General features: G+C 48.0%; 1 protein-coding gene and 1 long non-coding RNA gene across 2 annotated transcripts in view; one reads left to right on the top strand and one right to left on the bottom strand.

Annotated features, from left to right (window-relative positions):
* Positions 1-1,483: 1,483 nt before the first annotated feature.
* Positions 1,484-23,617, bottom strand: part of LOC141726974 (transitional endoplasmic reticulum ATPase-like) — a 55,839-nt gene continuing 33,705 nt past the window's right edge. The window contains exons 14-17 of the mRNA XM_074532137.1: positions 5,522-5,830; positions 3,806-3,961; positions 3,308-3,462; positions 1,484-1,928 (exon numbers count right to left, since the gene is read on the bottom strand). Coding sequence (XP_074388238.1) covers positions 1,823-1,928; positions 3,308-3,462; positions 3,806-3,961; positions 5,522-5,830 — 726 coding nt within the window. The 3' untranslated portion in view covers positions 1,484-1,822. The remainder of the gene's footprint in view (positions 1,929-3,307; positions 3,463-3,805; positions 3,962-5,521; positions 5,831-23,617) is intronic.
* On the top strand, positions 18,183-23,151 carry LOC141726975 (uncharacterized). Its single transcript, XR_012577931.1, has 2 exons — positions 18,183-19,518; positions 22,692-23,151. It is a non-coding gene; the product is annotated as an uncharacterized LOC141726975 (long non-coding RNA).

Raw genomic sequence — 23,617 nt, 5'->3', positions numbered from 1 at the left:
CCCTAGCTGGAGCTGCCTCTCGGGCTTGCACTGATGAACAGGTAGGACACAATGAAAACAAAGCCAGTACCTGCATCCACCCTGCTTGGAGGAGCACAGAGCAGCAGAGAAAAGTACAGGCAGGGAAGTAGCCCTGGAATAAAGGTTTTCAGGTGCCAGTTATCCCCAGAAAGGGAAGTGCCAGCCTGAGAGGGACAGGCCATCCTTAACCCTGCTGCCATAGACAATGGCCAACATTTTCTCTGCAAAGCAGAACAGAGGTGGCATAAGGACAGGGCAAGAGTGGTGCTGGCAGGGAGACAGCTCTTAAACAGGACAGAGGACCTGAGAAGGGGCTACCGCCACTTCCCAGGGGCTTACAGGTTCTACCACAGCAGGTGTTCTTTTTCCCCATTGCTATGCACTAGTCCCCCTCTCACGGATAGTCCCATCCTTCTACCATTTTGAGACAAGACTCTTGCATATCTCCCCTCTCCCCTTAAATCTAGCCAGGTTGCTGAAGTTCTCCTAGGTCTGCCAAGCTCTTGGGCTGAAACTCCCATTGCTCAGGCCCCACATAACTCCTGCCACAGGGGAGGTTGCCCTCTTCAGTGTGGCTCAGCCCCAAAAGCCTAGGGCACCCTTCTGCCACACAATCAACATTTAAACTTTGCAGAAATCCTCAGTTCCTGCACTCTCTCCAAGTCAATAGCACATGACCACTCTGCAAGTCTTATGGCCATTGTCTCACACAGGCTATCCCCTTCAGTTCACAGCTGAGTCATATCCAGCATGCCACACTGCTCCTATGTGCATGATGAGACCAGACCCAGGGCTTCTTTCATATAAAACACTGAAGTACAGCAGTACAGTTCAGAGAAGGGAAAATAAACCAAGGAGCAAGGCAGCAACCTGTAACCAGAAAGGAAGCATAAGAATTATGATCAAAACTCAACTACAGAGTATGAGGCAAAAAAAGGGGCAAGCTGGCAGCAGAGAGACATGCCTGTCATCAGAACTCCAAAAGTACTGCAGGGGAAGGGGAAAAATCTCTCCACAAAGCCTGATGAACAGTGCTGCAGCATCCCCTTTTTTAATAATAGGATCATGCTGCACCACAAACTTCAGAGACAGCCCAAGAGCCCCCTTGTACCAACCTTCAGGCAGGGCAGATAGAACCAGGATTACTGAAATCCTTTGCTGCAGAGGAGCCAAAGCAGCAGGAGACCCAACAGCTCAGGGCCAGCATCAGAGAAGCAAGAGATACCTGCTACCAGGCTCTCTTAGTTGGTGCTTCCTGCCAAATTGAAGCAGGGAAGAGACAGACTGCCAAACCAATTTCTTCTGTTAACTTGGGCTAAGAGACATAATGAAAAACAACCACGAACACACCAGGGAAGCATGCATACAGATAGGCTCCACCAGACTGAGGAGTGTTCAGATAGCATGAGACCTGGAGTTTACAGGGACAACACAAACTACACTGTACCAGGCACACACAAAGGAGTGTTGTGGGACTTTTATTATTTTTTATAATTTTTGTGGGATTTTTTTTTAATACAGGCTAGCATTGTATTTTTTACTAAAGCTGCTGATTCTGCCACATAAACTAGCACAGAAATTTCTCAGAAATTATGTCAGTTCCCCTCCTTGTTAATTCACTGTCTGCCTCTCAACTGAACACCACTCTGGATTTGTGTTTGCAGAAAATATTCCCTGTACAAAGTGGTGTGCAGCTACACTGTTCTGACTGAAGAATGAAGAAGCTAAGAGTCCACTGAACACTGGATTTTTTTTGCTGTACAATGTGGCCTGATATGGAGCTGGTCCACCAAGCTGAGCGTTAACCATAGAGATCATCGTCATTGTCTTCGCTATACACGTTGCCCCCGCTGCCACCTCCTGTACCTTGGCTCGGACCGGTACTGCCCTGGTTGCCTGATGGGAACCTGCATGCAGCAGTGCAGGACAGGAAAGAAGAGATGCTGTTAAAAAGCCTCCTTGCAGCGCAGTGCCATACCCTCCCTCTGTGCCAAACCCCAGTGACAAGTAGGACAGGCAGGAGGAATGGGATGAAATCTTACAGCAGATCATGCAAAAGGCTTATATGACTTCTAGGTATCACTTGTCCTGGGTAACCCAAAATGTTATTGTAGTCCATATCCATCTGTGCCCAAAGATTGTCACTGTCTCCTTAAGACCCTGTGGCCAGAAATGAAACTGTGGGGCTGGGAGATTCTTGGGCTTTTTGAGGTTGGGGCATGAAGGCAGAGCTCTCTCTTGCCTCTACTAGCAACAGTAGCAACACAAGAAGCTGTATTTTGCAATCAAAAACTGCTACAGAGCAAATTTTGCCAGGTGAGGTTGGGCTACCATTCTTAGGTGCTCAGAAGTTCTTTTTTTTTCTCCCCCATCAATCAGAACAGGGACCTGAGACAGCAGCACCAACACCAGTGGCTTGGAGGCTGCAGTGCCGACACTGGCTGGATCCAGCTGGCCAAAGAAGAGGCAGAGAGAGAGAGAGAGAGAGAGAGGAAACTTGCTGAGCCACCATGAGAGCCTATGTCAGCTCCCTGGCAGCATTGACTCTTTTTGGACAGAAGTAGTTTTCCCAGGTTTTACTTTTTGTTTGCCCCTGCTCCGGTTGTTCGTTTTGGGGGGGGGAAAGCTTTGGAACTGTGGATGCTTGTTTGTCACATTGATTCCTTTGTTCTCTCTCTCAAATGCATAGCCCAGAAAGAGGACTCTCTGCCATTTTGTCATTGTTCCACAGGACAATTAGGGGGATCTTCTTTGCATTTATGGGTGGAGATTAAACTGTTTTCCCTTTGTTTCCCCACACATAGTCGTCTGTGGAGGGCACCATCTTCAGAGGGTTTACTCTGCCATTTTGAGTTTCTCTTCCTGGGGACTCTGTGAGATTTAGCAATTCTGTAACTAGTGATAATCACTGTTATTTTTTTGTTTTGTTTTTTTAGTAAACTTTTATTTTTTCACTTATATCTACTCATGTTTGTCTCTCCTTATTGGTAGAAAGGGATTATTTAAAGCTATAAGGGGAGGTAACTCATTTTAGAGTGTTCCCCTTAAATTGCCTTAACCAAGACACTTGTGTTAAAGGAAAAAGGGTTGTTGGACTTCAGGAGTACTGAGAGCAGCTAAAACCAACCAGCAGCACAGCCTACATCTGCCACACACTCAGCTTTCTGCTGTACATGCTAGGGAAAATGCAGTGGAAGAGGGAATTTTTTACCCAGAATCCAGCAGAAAGCTGCCTCAATGATCTGTTCTGGGGCTAACTGAGCCACACTGCCCTTCTCATGTTTACCTGAAGCTGCCAAAGCCACGGCTCTGCTGCAGGGTCTGTGCAAACATCTCATATTTCCTGATGTCATTGTCACTGACAGAGCGGCGAGCAAAGCGCATGGCTTCCTCAAAGTGATCCCTGCGTATCTCAGGGACTGGGTCGTCCTCCTCCACCTCCTGCAGCAGGACAGAGGAACCAGGTGAGCTGCATGCCCAAGCTCTGTAGTCCAACAGCCACACACAGCCTCCCACTAGATCAGGAGGCTCCAACACCCACCAAAGCTGGAACTGGAGAGAGACACTGTGACAGACTAAGTCAGGGCTGCATCAGGGGCTGGCTTTCTGAGCAATGCTGACAGTGAGGTACCCCAGGAGGGCCTCATGCTCCCATTCCATGCTCTCTGCTGAGACCCTACTCATCCCCAACTGAGGATTATGAAGAGGAATGCATTCTGCCTCAGCCACAGGCAAAGGTGGGCTGCCTGTGTCATAAGTGGGGAAAGCTCGGTGTACCACTCACCATGGCAGAAGGGTTGGTCTGCCTCTCACGCTCTCGCCTGATCTCACTCTCGATGGATTCGCGGATGGCCAGTTTGCAGGCACGCTGGCAAATTTCTGTCAGGTCAGCCCCCGAAAAGCCATTGGTCATCTTAGCTAAGAAATCCAGGTCAACGTCCTAGTGGAAAAAAACCCAAACAAACAAAACCAACAATAAAATAAAATAAAATAAAATAAAAAAAAACCAAAAAAAAAAAAAAGGAACAACCCCCAAGAGAAGCCTATCCTTTATACCTTACATCCTCAGATGACAAAATGTCTTTAGATCTCATGGTATAAAGGTGCTGCCTCCACTTTGGTCAATTTTGAAAAGATGAGCTGTTAAGGTTCTTGGTTTTGGGAAAAGTTAACCACATATAAAGGCAGGCCATACTCCCCACACAACCAGTAAGATCCTGGGAAGCAGCTGTAAATCACAGAATGGTTTGGGTTGGAAGAGACCTCAAAGATCATCTAGTACCAACCCTCCTGCCATGGGTGGGGACACCTTCCACTAGACCAGGCTGCTTAGAGCCCTATCCAGTCTGACCTTGAACACTTCAGGGATGGGGCATCCACAACTTCTCTGGGCAACCTGTGCCAGGGCCTTACCACCCTCACAGTAAAAAATTTCTTCCCAGTATCCCATCTAACCCTGCCCTCTTTCAGTTTGAAGCCATTCACCCTTGTCCCATCACTACACACCCTGACAAAGAATCCCTCCCCATCTTTCCTGTAAGCCTCCTGTAGGTATTGTAAGGCTGCTATGAAGTCTCCCCAGGTCCTTCTCTTCTCCAGGCTGAACAGCCTTAAGTCTCTCAGTCTGTTTTCATAGCAGAGGAGCTTTAGCCCCCTGAGTATTTTTGTGGCCTCCTCTGGACCCGCTCCAACAGTTCCATGTCCTTCCTATGCTGGGGGGCCCAGAGCTGGACACAGTACTCCAGGTGGGGTATCACAAGAGTGGAGTAAAGGGGAAAAATGCCTCTGCATTGGTTACCCTCAAGAAGAGGCAGCTTGTCTTGTGGATTTAGGATATTATTTACTTTGGTCTCAGCATAAGGAGTCAAATGAAACACTGTCAGACTAGAAATAGGAATGATACACAGGCAGACCAAGACAACCAATCTTCTGCTCCTTCCCTTCAACTGAGGGAGTAGTACTGCAACCTCCTTTGAAGTTTTCCTTCCCAACAGCACCTAAAAAGGTAAACTTGGCATAAAATAGCTTGAGCTCTCACTTGACATCTGTTTTTTTCTGATTAACTATCAGTTTCATTATTGCCTGTCCCCAATGCAAGGAACACAGCTCTTGCAACAATTCAGTTCAGCAACAATTAACTTCACTAGTTCCTCTTCAGTTTCCATTTCCCACCTGATTTCTACATTTACTTTTCTTTCTGAGTACAAGAATCTTTTCAATCTTGCCATAACAGGCTTTCCTGTTCCCACACTGTGGGCAGAACTCCACCATGTGACAAAGACCTGCTGTGCTTACATACCAACACCTACCTTTATTAATACCTACTCTCAGAGCTCAAGCCTCCCCCTACTTCTTCACTTCCATTCTTCAGAGACTGAAGATTTCCCAGCTCTGGATTGTAAGGAGCAGTGACCAGCCCTCTGCTCTACCCCCAGCTTTTGAGGAGCAGGTACAGCTTACAGCAAACCAAAGCCAGACACAGTCAAAGCACAGATCCTACCTTGGCAACTGGTGATTTCCTCAGATTGGCCTTAAGAATTGCAACCCGGGACTTCTCATCAGGCAGGGGGATGTAGATGAGCTGATCCAGGCGGCCGGGGCGCAGGATGGCTGGGTCAATGATATCTGGCCTGTTGGTGGCACCAATGATGAAGACGTTTTTCTTGGTGGACATGCCATCCATCTCGGTCAGGATCTGGTTGATGACACGATCTGCAGCACCGCCGCCATCACCGATATTCCCGCCTCGGGCCTTGGCGATGGAGTCCAGCTCATCAAAGAAGAGCACACATGGGGCTGCTTGGCGAGCCTGCAAGAAGCAAATGGGAACAATTACTCCATGTTAATACCACTAGGCAGTCTGGTATGGCTTTCTTGCCCCTACCTTACCATGCCTACAGGATTGCTGCCTGCAGCAGGGCTATAATCTTCTCGGTGGCGAACAGAGGGGCCAACCCGATCTTGCCCTCTATTTCTTGTTTTATTTTACTTGTTGGTCCTTAAGGAAACTGCCCCAATACCTCTTACGGTTCCCCTGTGTACTTCCCCTCAACAGATGCTTGTAATTCCCATCTATTAAAACAGAACAATTACATAAACTATACAGTTCAAACTCCCCGCCCAAAGTGTTAGTTAAAACAATCTTCAAGCTGGCTGGTGGAAGCTCGACTCTACTTTTTGGATACCTTCGAGCTTCTTTGGTTATCTCTCACCCAGTCTGGGTGTTATAGTCTATTCTTTGGGTTCTTTTACTGGGCCTTTAATTCTGTTGACATGAGTCCACTCTTGTTCAGCGGTTCACACAGCCGATTCAGTTGTTAGTAGTACCTGACAGGGACTTCCCCCCACTGAGGGGTTAAACTGAAGACAATGCACATAGCACTGCCTCAACTACTCTGAAAGTAGTTACTACTGTTGACATAAGGGAACTATGGCCTGGGAAACATTACAATCACAGAGAGGATTAGTACTTAGCCTAGCATCCCATTTTGATGGCAGCAGTTTTTAGGGAACGTGGGTTAGAACAGCAGTGGATCACAGCGATTGTAGATACCCCTGTTTATAGGGATTTAATGGAAACTTAAACACTATTAAATTTGATGGAAATCACTATACACAACTTTACATAAACTTTTTGACAAACTTATATGTAGAGGAAAATTTTTTCTCCTTACAAGAACAGAGTTTACACAGACAGCCAGGAGCCACTCGAGCCAGCAGAGCTAGGTAGTGACACACACACACAAATACATATATACACACATGTCTGTTTTTCCAGGTGGGATAGCAGCCGGATGCACACAGCTGTGTATCTAGAGCTATGTCCCTGGGTGTGCCCAGCCTGTGTGTGCACACAGGAACATATGCAGAGCTAGTGCACATACACACAGGTACCTGCTCACGTGCACAAGAGCTCTTGTGCACTACAGTACTTGCTAGCAGCACACACTTGTGTACACCTAACCTGCCACACCAGCACACGTGCTACACAGACACTCACCTATGTACAGTATCTACTAATGCACATGTGCCTACAGGCACAAGACCTGCTTCCACCTAGAGCTTGAGTACACCAATATGAGCAGTGTCATACACATTAATATACACATGTCCCACTCAGAGCCATGCTCACATTGCAGAACTTGTGCACACTCACAAGCATGGAGCTGCGCATAGACCCACTCACACCTGAGAGTGTGTAATTTAACACACATGCAAACAGCAGTGAACACATCACGTATACATGTCAGCAAATCTATGTGAATAGTGCTGTGCACACTAACACACGTACATTATGCAAAGCAGGATGTGTACACCCACATCTGGGCACACTAGAAAACACATGTGTGCACAGAGCCGTACACACCAGCACACACGTGTACAGCACTCTCTCCAACCTCTCCTGCCCCAGATGCCCTCGTGGGTCTCTCCTCGTGGGATCATGTCACGGTGGGGATGGGGACTGGAGAGGGAAGTATGGGTGGGACATTGTGGCACCGTTTAAAGAATACCCTCTGTGCCTTTGGGGTGGGAACAGACAGGCCTGTCTTAAAGGAAAGGTCAAAAAGAGACTGTTGGATTCTTGCTTTTTGCCTCTCACTCTACAAGGGCAAAACTGAGCACTTTTTGCTGTCTTGTTTTCTCTAGGAGCTTGACTAGCACAAAGGAGAGGATTAGAAGGATTTATCAAAGATCACTGCTAGTGCATAGTACATGTGGTGTTTCTCATCCCTTACATTATCATGGGATGTTGGGGTAGGAACTAACAACAGCCTTACTCCACTGCCTTGGAAGCTTGTGTTTTGTCAAGGGGCACCTTTTATTTCTTAACTGAGGAGGGGTATTTGTGGCCTTTATTACTGTGGAGGGTAGCTCACAGTCCTCTGGAGATACAGTAAGGAAAGCTTCAGGCCTCTCTGCAGTGGTGACAGTGACTTTGAAACAAAGTTTTTTATCAAGATTTAATCTGGGACTGAAAGAGGGAAAGGTATCTATGTTATGCATGGAAATTTGAGTGGAAAACAACTGTAATTTCTAAAAGATACTTCTCATCAATGTAAGGTCTCCTGTTTTCTAAAGAAGTTTGGTTCAGTCTGACAGAAAATCACTTCTGGATGTACAGCTGTCAGTGCTGACTCAAGGTACACTTTTACGAGGTATATATTTAGTTTTCTACAGCAGTGCCAGAGATTCCATGAGCATCTGCATCCTTGCAGTGTAACAAAGCACATGAGCTCTGACACACAAAAGAACATAAAATATAGATACACTTTGGGTTCAAACCTGAAACATTCATCTTTTGGGAATTCCATTTCCAAATGAAGTGTGGCCAGATGAACACTACTGAAGCACACAAATACCAAGACCACCACCACAAACTGCAGAAATTACTTGTGGTAGATAGGGTCAGGCGTTCGGAAGATCTCGCGATGTTACGGGAAGACAGGGCCCCTGTTCCCTTAGATAAGAAAATTAAAATAGGAATGCAGCCCCCTAAACCAGATGCCGGTAACTTTCCATCCCTACCCAGTAAATTTCCACCCCTTACTAACCATAGATGGTAAAAGACAGACCCCCTATGACGTAGAAAAACCCTAGGTTATAAAACCTCACGAGAAGACATAATAAAGGCCTTTTGACCGTCCACCAAATTGGTGTCTGTGTGTTTCTTAGGCCCGAGCGACCCTGGAGAGTGGGTCGCTGTGCCGTTCCTTGAAACCAGGTCGCCAGCCTTGTATCAGAAGGCTACATCTGGTGCCGAAACCTCGGGAGCCAATCAGCGCCCGGGGAACAGGAATTCGCCTGGAAAGAGGGCGGCGGTTGTGGTGGCAGGCCCGACCACAGCGGGAGGGACGCCTCCTGACCAGCGTGGACCATGGAATTCATTGCTAAGGTCGTAACAGAGATGCATGCACAATGGGGGATAGAATGTAAAATCAGGGATTTAACACTTGCATTGCTGAGACTCATTAAGCTTAGGGCTATAGAAAGCCCCGCGGATATTCTACATCCGGGGGTGTGGGACGCTTGCACAAAAGCCCTGGCTGAGGACACTATGTTCTCGGGTTCAGGGAAAGCCCTAAAATCCTGGGGCAAAGTTATCCAGGCTCTGCAAAAAGCTCGACAAGAGCAGGAAACCTGAAAAGCCACGCAAACCTGCTTGTTGGCCACCCCGCAGCTCGGGGTGGGTGCGGCGACACAGACTGCGGAGATTCTTGACCCGGGCAGACGCGCGGAGGCACAGTCGCCAGAACCCCCTCAGAGAGCGGACTCACCATCGGAGGAGGGGGGACATGCACGGGCGTTCTGGCGGGGACTCGCGGAGGAGGCGCAGAACACGGCCGACCCCGCCGGGACCGGCAAGGACTCGCCCCCCCCCCCAATACGTGTTTGAAAATGGCGCCAAAGCACATGGCGAGGGCAGAAGTAAGGAGGCGGGGGGGCGGAAATGCAGTCAGCCTGCTTGACAGCGCGTGCGCGGGCGAGCGGGGAGAAGGGGCGGCCCCCGTGGTGGAGCGTGGGACCAATCAGAGCGCTCTATTCAAATTAGGTCCTTATAGGGCAAGGACCTCCCCCAGCAGGAGGCGGGGGGACCCCAGGGGGAGGGAATGGCCCAACCCCTGCAGGAGGGGGCGGGGTCGGAGCCCAGGAAAAAGGCAGAGCAGCCCGGAAGTCCTGAATCATTCGACTTCCACCTCCGGCTCCGACTGGGACGGGACCGAAAGGGAATCGGAGAAGTCGGATTCGGATTCTAGCTTTAAGAGAGGGAGAGCAGCGGCACATAAGGTTTCTAGTCGCAGGGCTCCCGCGTGGGTGAAGGGGTTATCAGAGAAAGACCGGACTCCGCTTACAGATTGGCGGAAAATAAAAATGGCTTGAGCGGATCGGGCCCTGTCTGCCAATCTGGTGTTCCCAGTCCGCGTGGGGGGGGCGGGTGAAAATCAACGAAGGACCTACTCCCCTGTAAACCCAAAGGAGGTCCAAGCAATAATCAAAGTGATTGCAGACAAGGGAATTAATTCTGCCATGGTTACCACACTCATTGACGGCGTTTTCGGAGGGGATGATATGTTGTGTTTTGATATTAAACAGATGTGTAGAATGATTTTCGATGGCGCGGGGATGATGGTTTTTAAACAGGAGTGGGAGAATCAATGCACAAAGGAGCTAGCCCAGGTAACGGGACCTGACCATCCACTGCACGGCTCCAGTATACAAAGGTTATTGGGCACAGACCCTACCATGATCACACCTCAGGCACAGGCTGAGGGCTTATGGGCCCATGAGGGTATGACCACCACCCGTGCTGCCCGGGAAGCCATCCGTGCGACTTCCAAAGTAGTAGTCAAACCCTCCCCATGGTCAACTATTAAACAGAGCTTGAGTGAGAGCTTCACTCAGTTTGTGGACAGGCTTCAGGCAACATTAGACTCCTCCTTGTTGCCCTCGGAGGCTAAGGGTCCCATGCTGGCAGACTGCCTACGCCAGCAGTGTAACTCAGCCACCAAGGACATTTTAAGGTCACTGCCACCCGGGTCTAATATAGCAACCATGATCAGGCACGTTACAAAGGAAGAGCACCTGGCTCCCATCCAAGCAGCAGTTCACACTGCAATAACCAGTGTGATGGCATGCCTTAAGTGTGGCCAGGCAGGCCACCTGGCAGTAAACTGCCCCCAGCCAAGGCGCCTATCAGCAGCTGCTCCACCACGCCAAGGGGGATTTAGGGGACCATGCTGGGCATGTGGAAAGAAGAGGCATTTGGCCAAGGAATGCAGATCCAGGCTTCAGGGAAACGGGAAAGGGGGGGGGGGCAGCCGGGCCGTGTCCCGCCCCCTCCCTTCTGGAATATGCAGTGGCCCAGCTACAGCAACCCCCAGTGGGGCAGGAGACCCTCATACCCTATCCCCCCACAGGGAGTAGCCAATTTTGCATCCCCGCCTACGGTACAATGGCAGAGCTATGCAGCACCCTCAGCGCCCTCAGCACCCCCCCCGCCACAACCTGCGCTGGTGGTACAGGGCCAGCAGGAGACGCCCCAGAGTGGGATCCCTGGGTGGCCTTGGCCATGAAAATAGGGAGGGAACCCCTGATGGTGTGGGGGACGTGCTGGCTTTATGGCAATCAGGATTCCCACGTCATAGGGTTTCAGTTTTGGCTGGACACGGGTTCAGATTGTACGATTATTCCCCAAGCACATTGGCCCGGACACTGGCAATTCAAAGAAGTCCCTCCAGTGAACGGAGTGGGAGGGCAGTCTCGGGCATGGAAAAGCACCCAGCTGGTGGCTATAACACTTCATACGAAAAAGGGACCAGAACAGACAGTCGCGATCCACCCGTACATACTGCAAAATTCTCCACCCCTGTTAGGAAGGGACGTTCTTTCCATGCTAGGATTCCGGATTACAAATTTATCATGAGGGCCACTGCCGTACACCCTCCGCTGCCAATCAAATTGACTTGGAAATCATCAGACCCCGTATGGGTCGAGCAGTGGCCCCTGACAGAGCCTCAAGCGGCAGCCTTGCTGGAACTGGTCAACCGCGAACTGCAAAAAGGTCACATAGAACCCTCCACCAGCCTATGGAACACCCCTGTATTCGTGATCCCCAAAAGGTCCGGAGAAGGCTATCGTCTCATCCACGACCTGAGAGAGGTGAACAAGATGATCCGACCCATGGGTTGAGTCCAGACACTGCTACCCACGAACTCAGCCATTCCTGCAGGGCAGCCGTGCGCAGTGCTGGACATCAAGGACTGTTTCTTCTCAATACCTCTGAACCCTGAGGACAGAGAACGATTTGCCTTTTCCGTGGCATTCCGAAATGGCGAAAGGCCTAACCTCCGCTTCCAATGGCGAGTACACCCACAAGGACTTGTCAATAGTCCTGTCATATGCCAAATCACCGTGGACAAAGCACTGATGCCAGTCCGACACTCCCATCCCACCGCGACCATCATTCAGTACATGGACGACATCCTGGTAGCAGCACCATCGGCAAGCCAAGTAGATCACCTGGTGTCCACAATCACGGAAACACTCCAGGCCAACGGCTTCGAGATCGCGAGCGCAAAGATCAAGAGAGGACCCTGTGTGACCTTCCTGGGAGTGGGGATCACAAGCTCCTACGTGACACCCCCCGAGGCGAAGGTCAGTCGAGACGTCAAAACGCTACACGATGTGCAACGCTTGGTGGGATCGCTGCAGTGGCTTCGCAACATCGTCCTGATTCCTCCCGAGGTCATGGACCCTCTATATGACCTCCTGAAAGGAAAGCACCCCTGGGAACCTAAGGAGCTGACGCTGCAAGCAATGAGCTCCCGACTTCATCGAAAGCCAGATGTCCACTGGCACACTCGCCAGGTGGAACCCAGCCATGCCACTGGACCTATACGTTCACTTTACGCCAAAGGGGGGAGTGGGAGCACTGGCTCAAGGACCTTCTGAAAAGGCCCGACCGATTCAATGGGTGGTTCTCGGAAAACCTGCCCGTGCTTTTTCCCCGGGAATCGAATGCATCGCTAACCTCATCATGAAAGGCAGGAAACTCGCCTTGAAACACCTAGGAACCGAGCCGACAAGCATCCACCTTCCGTTTCGCAAGCAACCGACCACGGAGTCAGCCACAATAACGGAGTACCTAGCCCTTGCTCTCACCAGCTTCGGAGGAGAAATCTCCTACTCCTCCAAACCACCCTGGACTAAGCTGCTGACCATAGTCGACATGGACATACTGCCAAAGGTCAAGGACCGACCGCAGCCAGGACCAACGGTCTTCACAGACGCTTCCTCCACGACTTCAACCGCAGCAGCAGTGTGGCAGGCAGGAGAGCAATGGCATTGCGTCAAAGCGTGTGACCCCACACTGTCAGTGCAACAACTGGAGGCGACAGCAGTCGTCTTGGCATGCGGACTCTTTCAAGAAGAACACCTTAACATAGTAACGGACTCTATATTCGTGGCAAGGCTCTGCCTAGCCATGGCAGGACCAGGAGTGTCGACATCAGCAGCACCCTAATGCTGGAAGAAGCACTCTCCTCGCGACAGGGCACCGTGTCAGACATCCACATCAACAGCCATGACCCAATCAAAGGTTACTTCCAGATCGGCAACAACAAAACGGACGCCGCAGCAAAAGGCGTATGGACGTTGCAGGAAGCTTGTCAGCTGCACGAGTCGCTCCACATCGGAGCCAAAGCACTGGCGAAGAAATGCGGGATCCCGACGGCAGACGCGAAACACGTGGTAGCCACTTGTCCTTATTGCCAGAAGTCACCCCTATGGACCTGTGGGGTCAACCCGAGAGGTCTCAAGCCTTCAGAGATCTGGCAATCGGACTTCACCTGGTGTGAACTGCTGAAGCCCCGAGCATGGCTTGCAGTGACAGTGGACATTTATAGCGGAACGATCATAGCCACACAGCACCCCAAAACAAACTCCAAGGCCACAATTCAGCACTGGCTGACAGCCATGACTTGGCTTGGTATCCCCAAGCAGATCAAAACGGACAACGGGTCCAATTTCACCTCCAAACCAGTGCAAGAATTCGCCTCAAAATGGGGCATCACATTAGTGCGAGGTATCCCTTATAACAGTACCGGGCAGGCCATAGTAGAGAGGGCAAACCAGACCCTGAAAACAAAGCTAGAAGTATTGGCAAAGGCAGAGGGCTTTGCCAATGCCATTCCCCCAGGAGATCAGGCATGTATGCTGGCAACCACTTTGCTAGCACTGAATCAGTTCCCTAGGGGAGACAAAATAAACAGTCCCGTTCAAAAGCACTGGGCCAACCGAACGCTAGAGGAGGGCCCACAGGTGGTAATTAGAAACTAGCTGGGCGAATGGGAATGGGACTGGAGGCTGATCCTCACGGGGAGAGGGTATGCAGCTGTCAAAAAGGACGGCAAAGTCAGGTGGTGTCCACTTAAGTCAATTAAGCCCGACCTTCATAACGAGCAGAATGACACTGACGAGAATTGTGAGTTTCTGTTTACAGGACATGCTCATGGGACGTCCTCGTGACGCGTACACGCCCATTCCAGAGGAAAGTGACAGACCAACAAGCCGCCAGACAGCGCCCGAGAGACCCGCACGGGTGAGATCCAAGCATCAACGGTGTTTCTGTGTGATTTTGCTGTTGGGGCTTGTCGCCAGAGGACAAGCCAGCCCAGACCACTACCCCCATCAGCCATTCAGGTGGGTCATGCAACACCTTAGTAGTGACAAGGTGCTCAGGGAAATCACCACACCGAACACCCCATCCTTCGTGCTCCGCATCACCGACCTGTTTCCAGGACAACCAAAGGTAGACCCCTATTCCCCACACGCCACACACATGTACCTATCCTACTGGTGCCCAGCCTCAAACCCAGGAAAAAGCTACTGCAATCACCCAGGGTGGGGATATTGTGGGCACTGGGGCTGCGAAACCATAGTTACAGATGCCAGACCGTTGGGGCCTGGGTGGGATCCACAAGAGCCCGACAAATTCTTACAGTTCGCCTGGGCACCCAGCGGCTGCAAAACACCCGTCTTCCTCCAGGGAAGCTTTTATCGCAATCACCATAAAATCCCAAAAATTCGGAAATGCACAAGCTATAACATGACGGTTTTGCAGCCAGATAACCCTAGTTGGGCCATAGGCAGAACGTGAACAGTAGTCCTTCAAGGGTCACAAGAGAGAGTGAATGTGCGAATTATCAGGCTCCAACCGTCGGCGCCCCGAGCGGTCGGACCCAACAAAGTGATTAAAAGCATGCCAAAAGGGAGAAACGCAACCTACCCTAAAACCTTACCCACAGGGGTCAGCAATGTCCCGACCGGCCATGCGGAAGCCTTTCAGACAGACCGCTCAGCCGGGTCGGACTCGGACCCAATCCTTCGTATGTTAGAAGCTACCTTTATATCCCTGAACGAATCCAACCCTAACCTAACCGAATCCTGCTGGCTTTGTTACGATGCCAAACCCCCCTTTTACGAAGGAGTCGCTTTAAACACTCCCTTCAGTTACTCCACAGCCGATGCCCCTCACCACTGCAGATGGGAAACCCTTCGCAAAGGAATCACCCTGAGTCAAGTCACAGGCCAGGGCAGGTGCTTTGGCAATGCAACCCTAGCTAGGCGGAAAGGCAACGTCTGCACCAAAGTTGTCAAGCCCAACAGGAAAAACTATAAGTGGGTAGTCCCATCCGCACCTGGGATGTGGGTTTGCCAGCGATCTGGAGTGAGTCCCTGTGTGTTCCTTGCCAAATTCGATGACTCCAACGACTTTTGTGTCCAAGTTTTGATTGTTCCTAGGGTCCTGTACCACTCAGACGAAGAAGTGTACCACCTTTTTGAGGAACCCAGCCAGCTCCACAAAAGAGAAATAATAACAGGTGTAACTATCGCGATGTTGCTCGGTTTAGGAGCAGCAGGAACGGCCACGGGTGTCTCAGCCCTAGCGACACAGCACCAAGGACTGTCCCAGCTGCAAATGACCATCGATGAGGACCTGCAAAGGATCGAGAAATCCATCTCCTTCCTGGAGAAGTCAGTCTCCTCTCTCTCGAAAGCGGTCTTGCAGAACAGGCGAGGTCTGGATCTCCTGTTCATGCAGCAAGGAGGCCTGTGTGCCGCCTTGAGAGAGGAGTGCTGCTTCTATGCAGACCACACAGGAGTCGTAAGAGACTCCATGGCGGAACTCCGAAACAGACTGGCTCAGAGGCAGAAGGACAGGGAAGCCCAACAGGGCTGGTTCGAGTCCTGGTTCAATCAATCACCATGGCTAACCACTCTGATTTCTACCCTAATAGGTCCATTGGCATTGCTGCTTCTAGCAGTTACCTTCGGACCATGCCTGCTGAACAAGCTGGTCTCATTCATTCAGACCCGCCTGGAACGGGCCAACATCCCGTTCATAGGCCGGCGACAATTGCTATGAATTCAACCAGGGAACACTGCCAGCCACAAGTCCTAAACTTGACTGGCAAAAACTTACTCAGGTTTACCAAACCCCTTTCCCTTACCGAACTACAACCTTATACCTCATTTCAGTACCTATGTATATGACTACCTCATTCATTTGTGAAAAAGGCGGGGGGAGATGTGGTAGATAGGGTCAGGCGTTCGGAAGATCTCGCGATGTTACGGGAAGACAGGGCCCCTGTTCCCTTAGATAAGAAAATTAAAATAGGAATGCAGCCCCCTAAACCAGATGCCGGTAACTTTCCATCCCTACCCAGTAAATTTCCACCCCTTACTAACCATAGATGGTAAAAGACAGACCCCTTATGACGTAGAAAAACCCTAGGTTATAAAACCCCACGAGAAGAGATAATAAAGGCCTTTTGACCATCCACCACATTGGTGTCTGCGTGTTTCTTAGGCCCGAGCGACCCTGGAGAGTGGGTTGCCGTGCCATTCCTTGAAACCAGGTCGCCTTTGCCTTGTATCAGAAGGCTACAATTACTGAAAGAGTAAACCTGTCTAAAGGTTTCTTTGTATGGAGAACAGCTACAATAAACGGTTTCAACATCAAAATCAACTGGAAAACAACAATTTCAGGGAAAATGTTAAAAAATTAACACTGCATTTCAGGGATTTTCTCAGGCACATTTTTAAGATGATGTACACAAACTAAACTGCCTGAGAGAAACAGAGCATTATAGTGTACTGTAAGACTCAGCTTTTTCAGGGCGACGAGGGAACAGCAGAAGCTTAGCAAAGCTTTGCCAACTTTCTTTCCTCTCACAGAGAACCTAAGTAAGGTTTAAAATAAAAGTGACTGCAGTAATGACCTACCAGTACTACTCAACACTATGCTACAAGAGCAGATCGAAAAATACTATTCACAGAGAAAGAGACAAGAAGGCAGGAGGTGGTAAAAGGGAGGAGGAAAACAAAGTACACTCTAAGCTAGTGGGTTTTTTTCTGGAGTCTAGGATTTTCTTTGGATGGAGTAGGGTGTAGAGTAGTTAAAACAATACATCTGCTTTTCTTTTGACTCACACCATGGCTAGTACCTATATTCAATCTCCTTCTTATTGTATTTTATTACATAATACTGCATACTTTTGGTGTTGGAGTCACATCTCTACTGTTATGGATATATATTATAATATTGGCTTTTTGCAAATATTAAAATGAATACTATATGTGTTATGTTGGAAAGTTATGCTGTATTAATATCTTTTAAGTAGTGTGGTAAATATAGTTTTTAGGCTATAAGATAATATTAAAGTAGAAACTATGTGATGCAAGATACTTTTTGTAACTAGCTCAAGGAATGGAAAAGATATTCAAGAAATTCTTTGCATTATCCTATCTGGATAGAGACAACAGCAACAGGACAACAAGACCCCAAGAGAAGAATTATTGCCTCCTTATCGGGAATGCTCAGACTTTGAGGAACCAAGAAGATTGATTTACAAGATGAAGGGGGAAAGCTAAAATTAAGCAGAAACACCCCAGTGTGAAAGGAATGTTTGAATAATGTATGAGATACATGAATATGCAATAGGTTATTGCTTTTAAGGGGTAATCCTTTGTTAGCAGGGTGTGCTGTGTGGCAAAGTGCCAGGCATCTGGATGTCCATAATTCTTTGCTTTTTATTGTTTCTTATTGTCCTAATTTTTATTACTATTTTCATTACTGTTTTCATTACTATTAAACTTCTAAAATTTTAACACAAGTGAATGGCATTTTTCACATCTACCAGGTTTGTTTTCTTCTCAGTGGGTTATTGGGGGGTATACCTGTTGACATCTCTGTATTTCCTCCTTCTCTCTTTGGGGACTCCCGACTTGTTCTCAGTCTTATCTTAATCAGTCTAACTAAAGGGTCTCTCGGACGATCTAGGAGATCATTTGTGAGAAATGACCCTCACTTTTAAAATTTTAAAAGGTTTATTAAACCTTAACAAAAAAATACAACAAAGGACTGAATAAGGAAAAATTGCAGCACTGAGAGTCTTCGTGACTAGCAGCCACATATTAGTCTACAAAATGGATGCTCTGCCTTTTATACCCTTAGCCCCTCCCAAAGTTTTGCCTTGATTGGAGGTCAGGTGTTGTTATGCCGCACCTTCTAGTAATAAGCCGGCCCTCTCCAAATGCCTTTACTACTAAGGCTATTACAAGAGGGAGAGGAAAGAGGACTATGGCAAGACATATTACAATAACATCACTATACATCTTAAAATACACATAATATCTATCTCTTAGTTGTGAGAGCCAACCATTACATTACTCATCTATAACATTCTGGAACTGTTCAGCTTTGCTCTGGTCCAAGAACAGACCATTGCCGGGAGCCAGTGGGGAGGCCCCAGGATGCTGCATTCTGGCTCTGGACCTTGAGAGGAGCCACGCCACACCTACAGAAAGAACTCTGAATCCACCAGCTTTTTCCGCAGTGAGAATATTTTAATATTTAACATTATTTGTTTTTTCCCTGTGCCTGCATTACATTTTTTTCACTTTCCTCCAAGAAATTCCTTTCGTATCAGTGGTGGGAGAGTGTTGTGGTTTGAAATAGCTTGGTTTTAGTTAAGGGAAAAAACCCATCAGGTACAGAAGCAATTCTGTAAAGAACATTACAGCTTCCTCCATGCCTAGCAAAACCAAACTCTAGTTGGCTTTGATAACTGATACACCAATTAGCCAATTAGAGAAGCTAGAACCACCTCTATGAATACCATATTTAAGCAAGGAGAAACCGTGAAAAGTTCTCTCTTATTTCCTGCTTTCTTCAAAAGAGTGGAGGCCCTCCCCCTCTACCCTTCCCGGTATGGCCAGGCCGAGCCCGCATGGCCCGGCTGCCAGGCAGGAGGAGGGGAAGGCCAGGCTAGGCCGGGCCACAGCGTGGCTGCTGAAATCCTGCTGCTGCTGAGCTCTGCCCAGAGTCATCAGGCCAGGCCGGCTCTGCTGGGCTCTGGGCCCGGCCGGGCCCAATTCAGCTACAAGCTGCCAAGCCGTCCTGCTGGGGGCTGTCATGGCGCAACGGGGCATCATGTGGCTGAGACCAGTGAGCAGCTCTGCAGTCTGCGCAAGAAGTGGCCTCATGGTTGGAACTGAGAGCAGTGGGGGCCAGAAAACAGCCATGCGGCCAGAGCGGCCACCGCCATCCTAGCCCAGCCAGTGAGAGACTGCATGCCTGTCTGCTTCTCATCTGCCGCACTGCAGACAAAAGAACAGAAAACGGAGGCGGAGGCGGGCCGGCGCGCGGCTTGCAGCGTCAGGGAAGATCAGATGACCAGCAGCAAGAGGCAGAACATGAAATTCCCAAAAGCAGGGCCTGGATGAGATTAACCCTTTCCGTGCTGTAAAATTCCACTTTAGATAAAACCTACAGACACCAATCTTCTCCCGAGTCAGAGAAAAGGAAAGGTGAAGGCACGTGAACAAAACAACAGGGTGACACCAAGTTCAGTGAAGAAGGAAGGGCCGAAGCTCAGAAAAAAGAAGGAGAGGAGATGCTCCGGTTTTGGAGCTGAAAACCTTTTGCAAGCCAAGGTGAGAACATAATACACCAGACTATTTCCCTGTAATTCATAAAGCACATGGGGGGGATGCAGCATTCATCTGCAGCTCAGAAGAGAACTAGAAAATACAGATGTTGAAAGAAGCTGTGATCTGACTTGAAAAGAGAGAATCTTTGCTTTCGGAGATAGATGAAGAGAACCTTCGCTTTCAGAAATAGAATAACAGAATTTTTACTTCCAGAGACAGAAGAGAACTTTTGCTTCTGTAATAGAACAGCTCATCCTTAAAATTATACCCCAGTAGCTAAAATGGCCCTTGAGAGCAGTTGTGGGAAAAACTGTAAGTCAGTGGGAGGGACTTTCATAAAGCAAACAAGTTTTTAACGAGCAGACTGTTTAACTGTGAACTTAAAACCACAAGGAAACTGTTTATTGTGGTTTGGCAGAAGATACTTCTATCCTTAAATGAACTGAAAAAAGATTCTTTTTTAGAAAGGGTAAACTGACTGATAATCACAGGTTATATCTCTTTATGTTGTTAGTGAGAAGGAAAGAGGGGCTGGGGGAAGAAAAGTGTTCTAAAGGTTTATTTAGTTCTTATCATTCTTCTTTTAGTTCTGTTAACAAAGTTTTCTTTATATCCTTTAAAATTTTGAGCCTATTTTGCCCCTAAAGCATTTTCTCCTAATCCTTATCTCAACCCCATGAGCTTTAGTGTAACTGTTTTTTTTCCCCCTCCTCTGCTCTCCAATTATAGCAGAGGAAGATGAATAGACAATATTTGTGAATGCAATGGCATTTGGCCAGTGGTCAACCCACTACAGGGAGGGAGTGCCAAAACCTGCCTTCTTCAGACAAGACGTTCCTTTCAGGACATTTTTCTCCTAAACTTGTCTCAAACCGAGACATTTAGGCACTTAAGTATCAGTAGATAAGAAATATCAAATGGAAGGGGGAAATCCAATCTGTCTTCAGCTACCTAATATGTAGAGTTATAGGGAAAAGGGAGCTATATCCTCCTTCAAAATGCACAGTGTTATAAATAACTATGTATTTGTTTGCTTTCGCTAGTATGTATTAGCTTTTGCAAATTATTGACGATTTTGATGTAGTACAGTTTGTAATCACTTTTTACCTGGTTTTGATATAATTTGTCAGCTTTTGTGGCCATTTCCCTGGCCATGTGTACCTTATCTATGTATTAGTGTGATAAATATATATTGTAGTTTAGGCTTTCACAAAATATTAAAATAGAGACTATGGAATGTTAACTTGCACAACGCTTTTATTTTTAACTGACTGACAATAGTGAGAATAACTTAGATAACTTTGTGGAAATAGCTACAACTGTCTGTATGATTAGATAACATTGAAGGAACCACACAAATAACTTTGAAAGAAAGGATGTGAAAAGGACTTCTGCAACTGACCCTGGGGCTATCAATAATCCCCCGTTTGATGTTATGAGGAAATGGCATACATGTTGTGAGGAAATGACATACACAACTCCCAAAAATCAAAACTACACTATTGCACAACGGGTCAGTGTCGAATAAAGCTAAAGAATTCTAGGAACATGTAAAAGAACTCAGAGGAATGTTTGAATATGTATAATCCTCATGAATATTCATTTAAACAATGTAATGAAAAAGTATATAAGAAAATTTTTTGAGCTAACGGTGTGCTTTTGGTAGTTTGCCAAGCACCCCAGCACGGGATATTGTCCCTTTTATCCCTTATTAATCTTTAAAAAATTTTAAAGACTGAGCCTTGTTTCTCACACACAGCAAAAGGATGAAAGACCAGAAACACAAATGGCTGCAAAGAAAATGCTAGTTAGAAATAAGGGGGGGGGGAAATCTTCACAATGTGAGAGCTCAAACACTAGCACAGGGCCAAGAGAGGTCAGGGATTCTCCATCCTTAGCACATGTTCATAACACAGGGCCCTTGTTGGAGGTTAGGTTGCTTGCTTTTTTTTTTTTTTTCTTTCTCTCATGGAATTTTGTCCCATTTGTTGCTAAGAGACAATAACCACCAATACTTGAGAGACAAAAGATGTGGCTGGGAGGAGGAGGAGAGGGAAGGGTGCAGCTGGTTACTCTCTTACCTGAGGGGTTTTCTCTTGGGAAGGGCAGAGATACTTCGATATTTTGGCCTGGGGGTGAGGGGCTGGGCTCAACTCCTCTCCCTCTCTCTGGTGCTTGGGATCAGAGGGAACACTTGATGCCTCTATATCTCTCCTACCTCAAGTGAGGCTTTTGCTTGTAGGAGTGGCTGTCGCACTGAGACCTTATTAACGCCCTATCTCTCTGGAAAGAACCCTCATCATCTACTAAGGTGCCTCAGGGGAAAACCCAGGACCCCGAGCCCCTCCCCCTCCAAGGGAGCCTCTCCTGGCAGTGTTTGGAAGCCCAGCTACTGCTGCCCAGCCCCACCATTTTTCTGCCACTGCTCTGGGGTTTTCGCTACACTGCAACCCAGCATTGTGCCTACCAGGACACCCCGCGGCTCCTGCTACAGCTCTGGAGTTTCTGTTACATTCTCTTTGCTACCCCGGGTTTGCTTGCCCCTGCCATTCCAGCTTGCTGCTTGTGAGGTTCCTTCTACAGCTCATTTTGCTATCCGGAGGGGCACCGGGACTGACTGCCCCCGTGTGAGTTTGTAAAGGAAGCCCCTTTTCCATCTCTTCTGCCGGCTGTGCCCGCCATTATCCACGTGAGAGACAGCTGAGCTCATGCCACAGTGCCTCCTGCAGCCGCGAGTGAATTATTGCACCTGCCCTGCCCAGCCAGGAGTCAACAGTGCCCCTGCCGGCCGTGACTGTAACTACACCAAAGGGGAAAGTGCTTGACAGCCGACAGAAGGCTGTTACTGGGTTTTCTGGTTTTGTTTATTTGCCTTGTTATACACATACATATTAGTAAAGAACTGTTATTCTTTTCCCCATATCTTTGCCTGAGAGCCCCTTAATTTCAAAGTTATAGTAATTTGGAGGGAAGGGGGTCGTATTTTCCATCCCAGAGGAGGTTCCCACCTTCCTTGGCGGACACCTATCTTTCAAACCAAGACAGTCCTGAGCAATCTGATTGAATTTCCAAGCTACCTCCCTGCTCTGGACAAACAGCTGAACCAGACAGCCTCTGAGGTTCCCTCTCAACCTAAATTTTTCTGTCTCACTCTCTTACCAACTTTGCTCTTTCAGCACCTTCCCTGACCACAGGAATGAGGATTCCCAAGATAATCCATGCAGATAACCTCCTGGGACAGGAGGTCACACCATCTACAGGGAAACTGGGCAGTGGAAGTGGGCTCCTTTGCAAGCCATATATATATGAGAAGAGAAGAGAAGAGAAGAGAAGAGAAGAGAAGAGAAGAGAAGAGAAGAGAAGAGAAGAGAAGAGAAGAGAAGAGAAGAGAAGAGAAGAGAAGAGAAGAGAAGAGAAGAGAGAAGAATTTCAGTTTGAAGTGGCTTACAATGATCATTTAGTCCAATTGTAGAAAAAGAAGAACCCAAAACATCCTTTAAAAAACTGTAGAAGGTGATGGCTAATGAGATGTTCAAATAAGTTTTCAGGGATGCAGTGAATATCTATGCCATCCTAATGCTAACCTCACTGCTAAGACATTGGGGCATTTATAATCCTGTACCAACAGATACAAATTCCAGTAGGAGAAAACCATCTAAATAGCTATATTGCAAAAGAGAATAAATACCTGTCTTGAATTGCAATGCAAGGTGTAACCAAAAGTATGTATTGTATTACCATCAGTTAGAACCAGGTGGGGCAGTGTTCTTTATCTCTTCCACAACCCATCCTCCCTCCAGGGAGATTTCTTCTGTTAATGAGCCATTGAGTCTCACAGCATGACTGATAAAATTACACCATCCCATTGTGAGATGCTCCACCCAAGGGGAGGAGCCAAGCATTCATACCTGGATATAATCTGAGATTTTGAACACCACAGTCATCCTTTTTCAACTAGATTCCCAGAAGACCAGACCCTTCAACAACACCACTGGACCTTCAGAGGAAAACTACACCCTTCTACAGGATCACTGCTTCAACAGAACCACATCTGTCACTCCAGGAGTACTGCAGCCACCACTTAATCAGACTTCTACCAACA

This window comes from Zonotrichia albicollis, chromosome W (assembly GCF_047830755.1).
Source record: "Zonotrichia albicollis isolate bZonAlb1 chromosome W, bZonAlb1.hap1, whole genome shotgun sequence".
Classification (NCBI taxonomy): Eukaryota; Metazoa; Chordata; class Aves; order Passeriformes; family Passerellidae; genus Zonotrichia; species Zonotrichia albicollis.
This window is presented reverse-complemented; position numbering and strand designations above follow the sequence as displayed.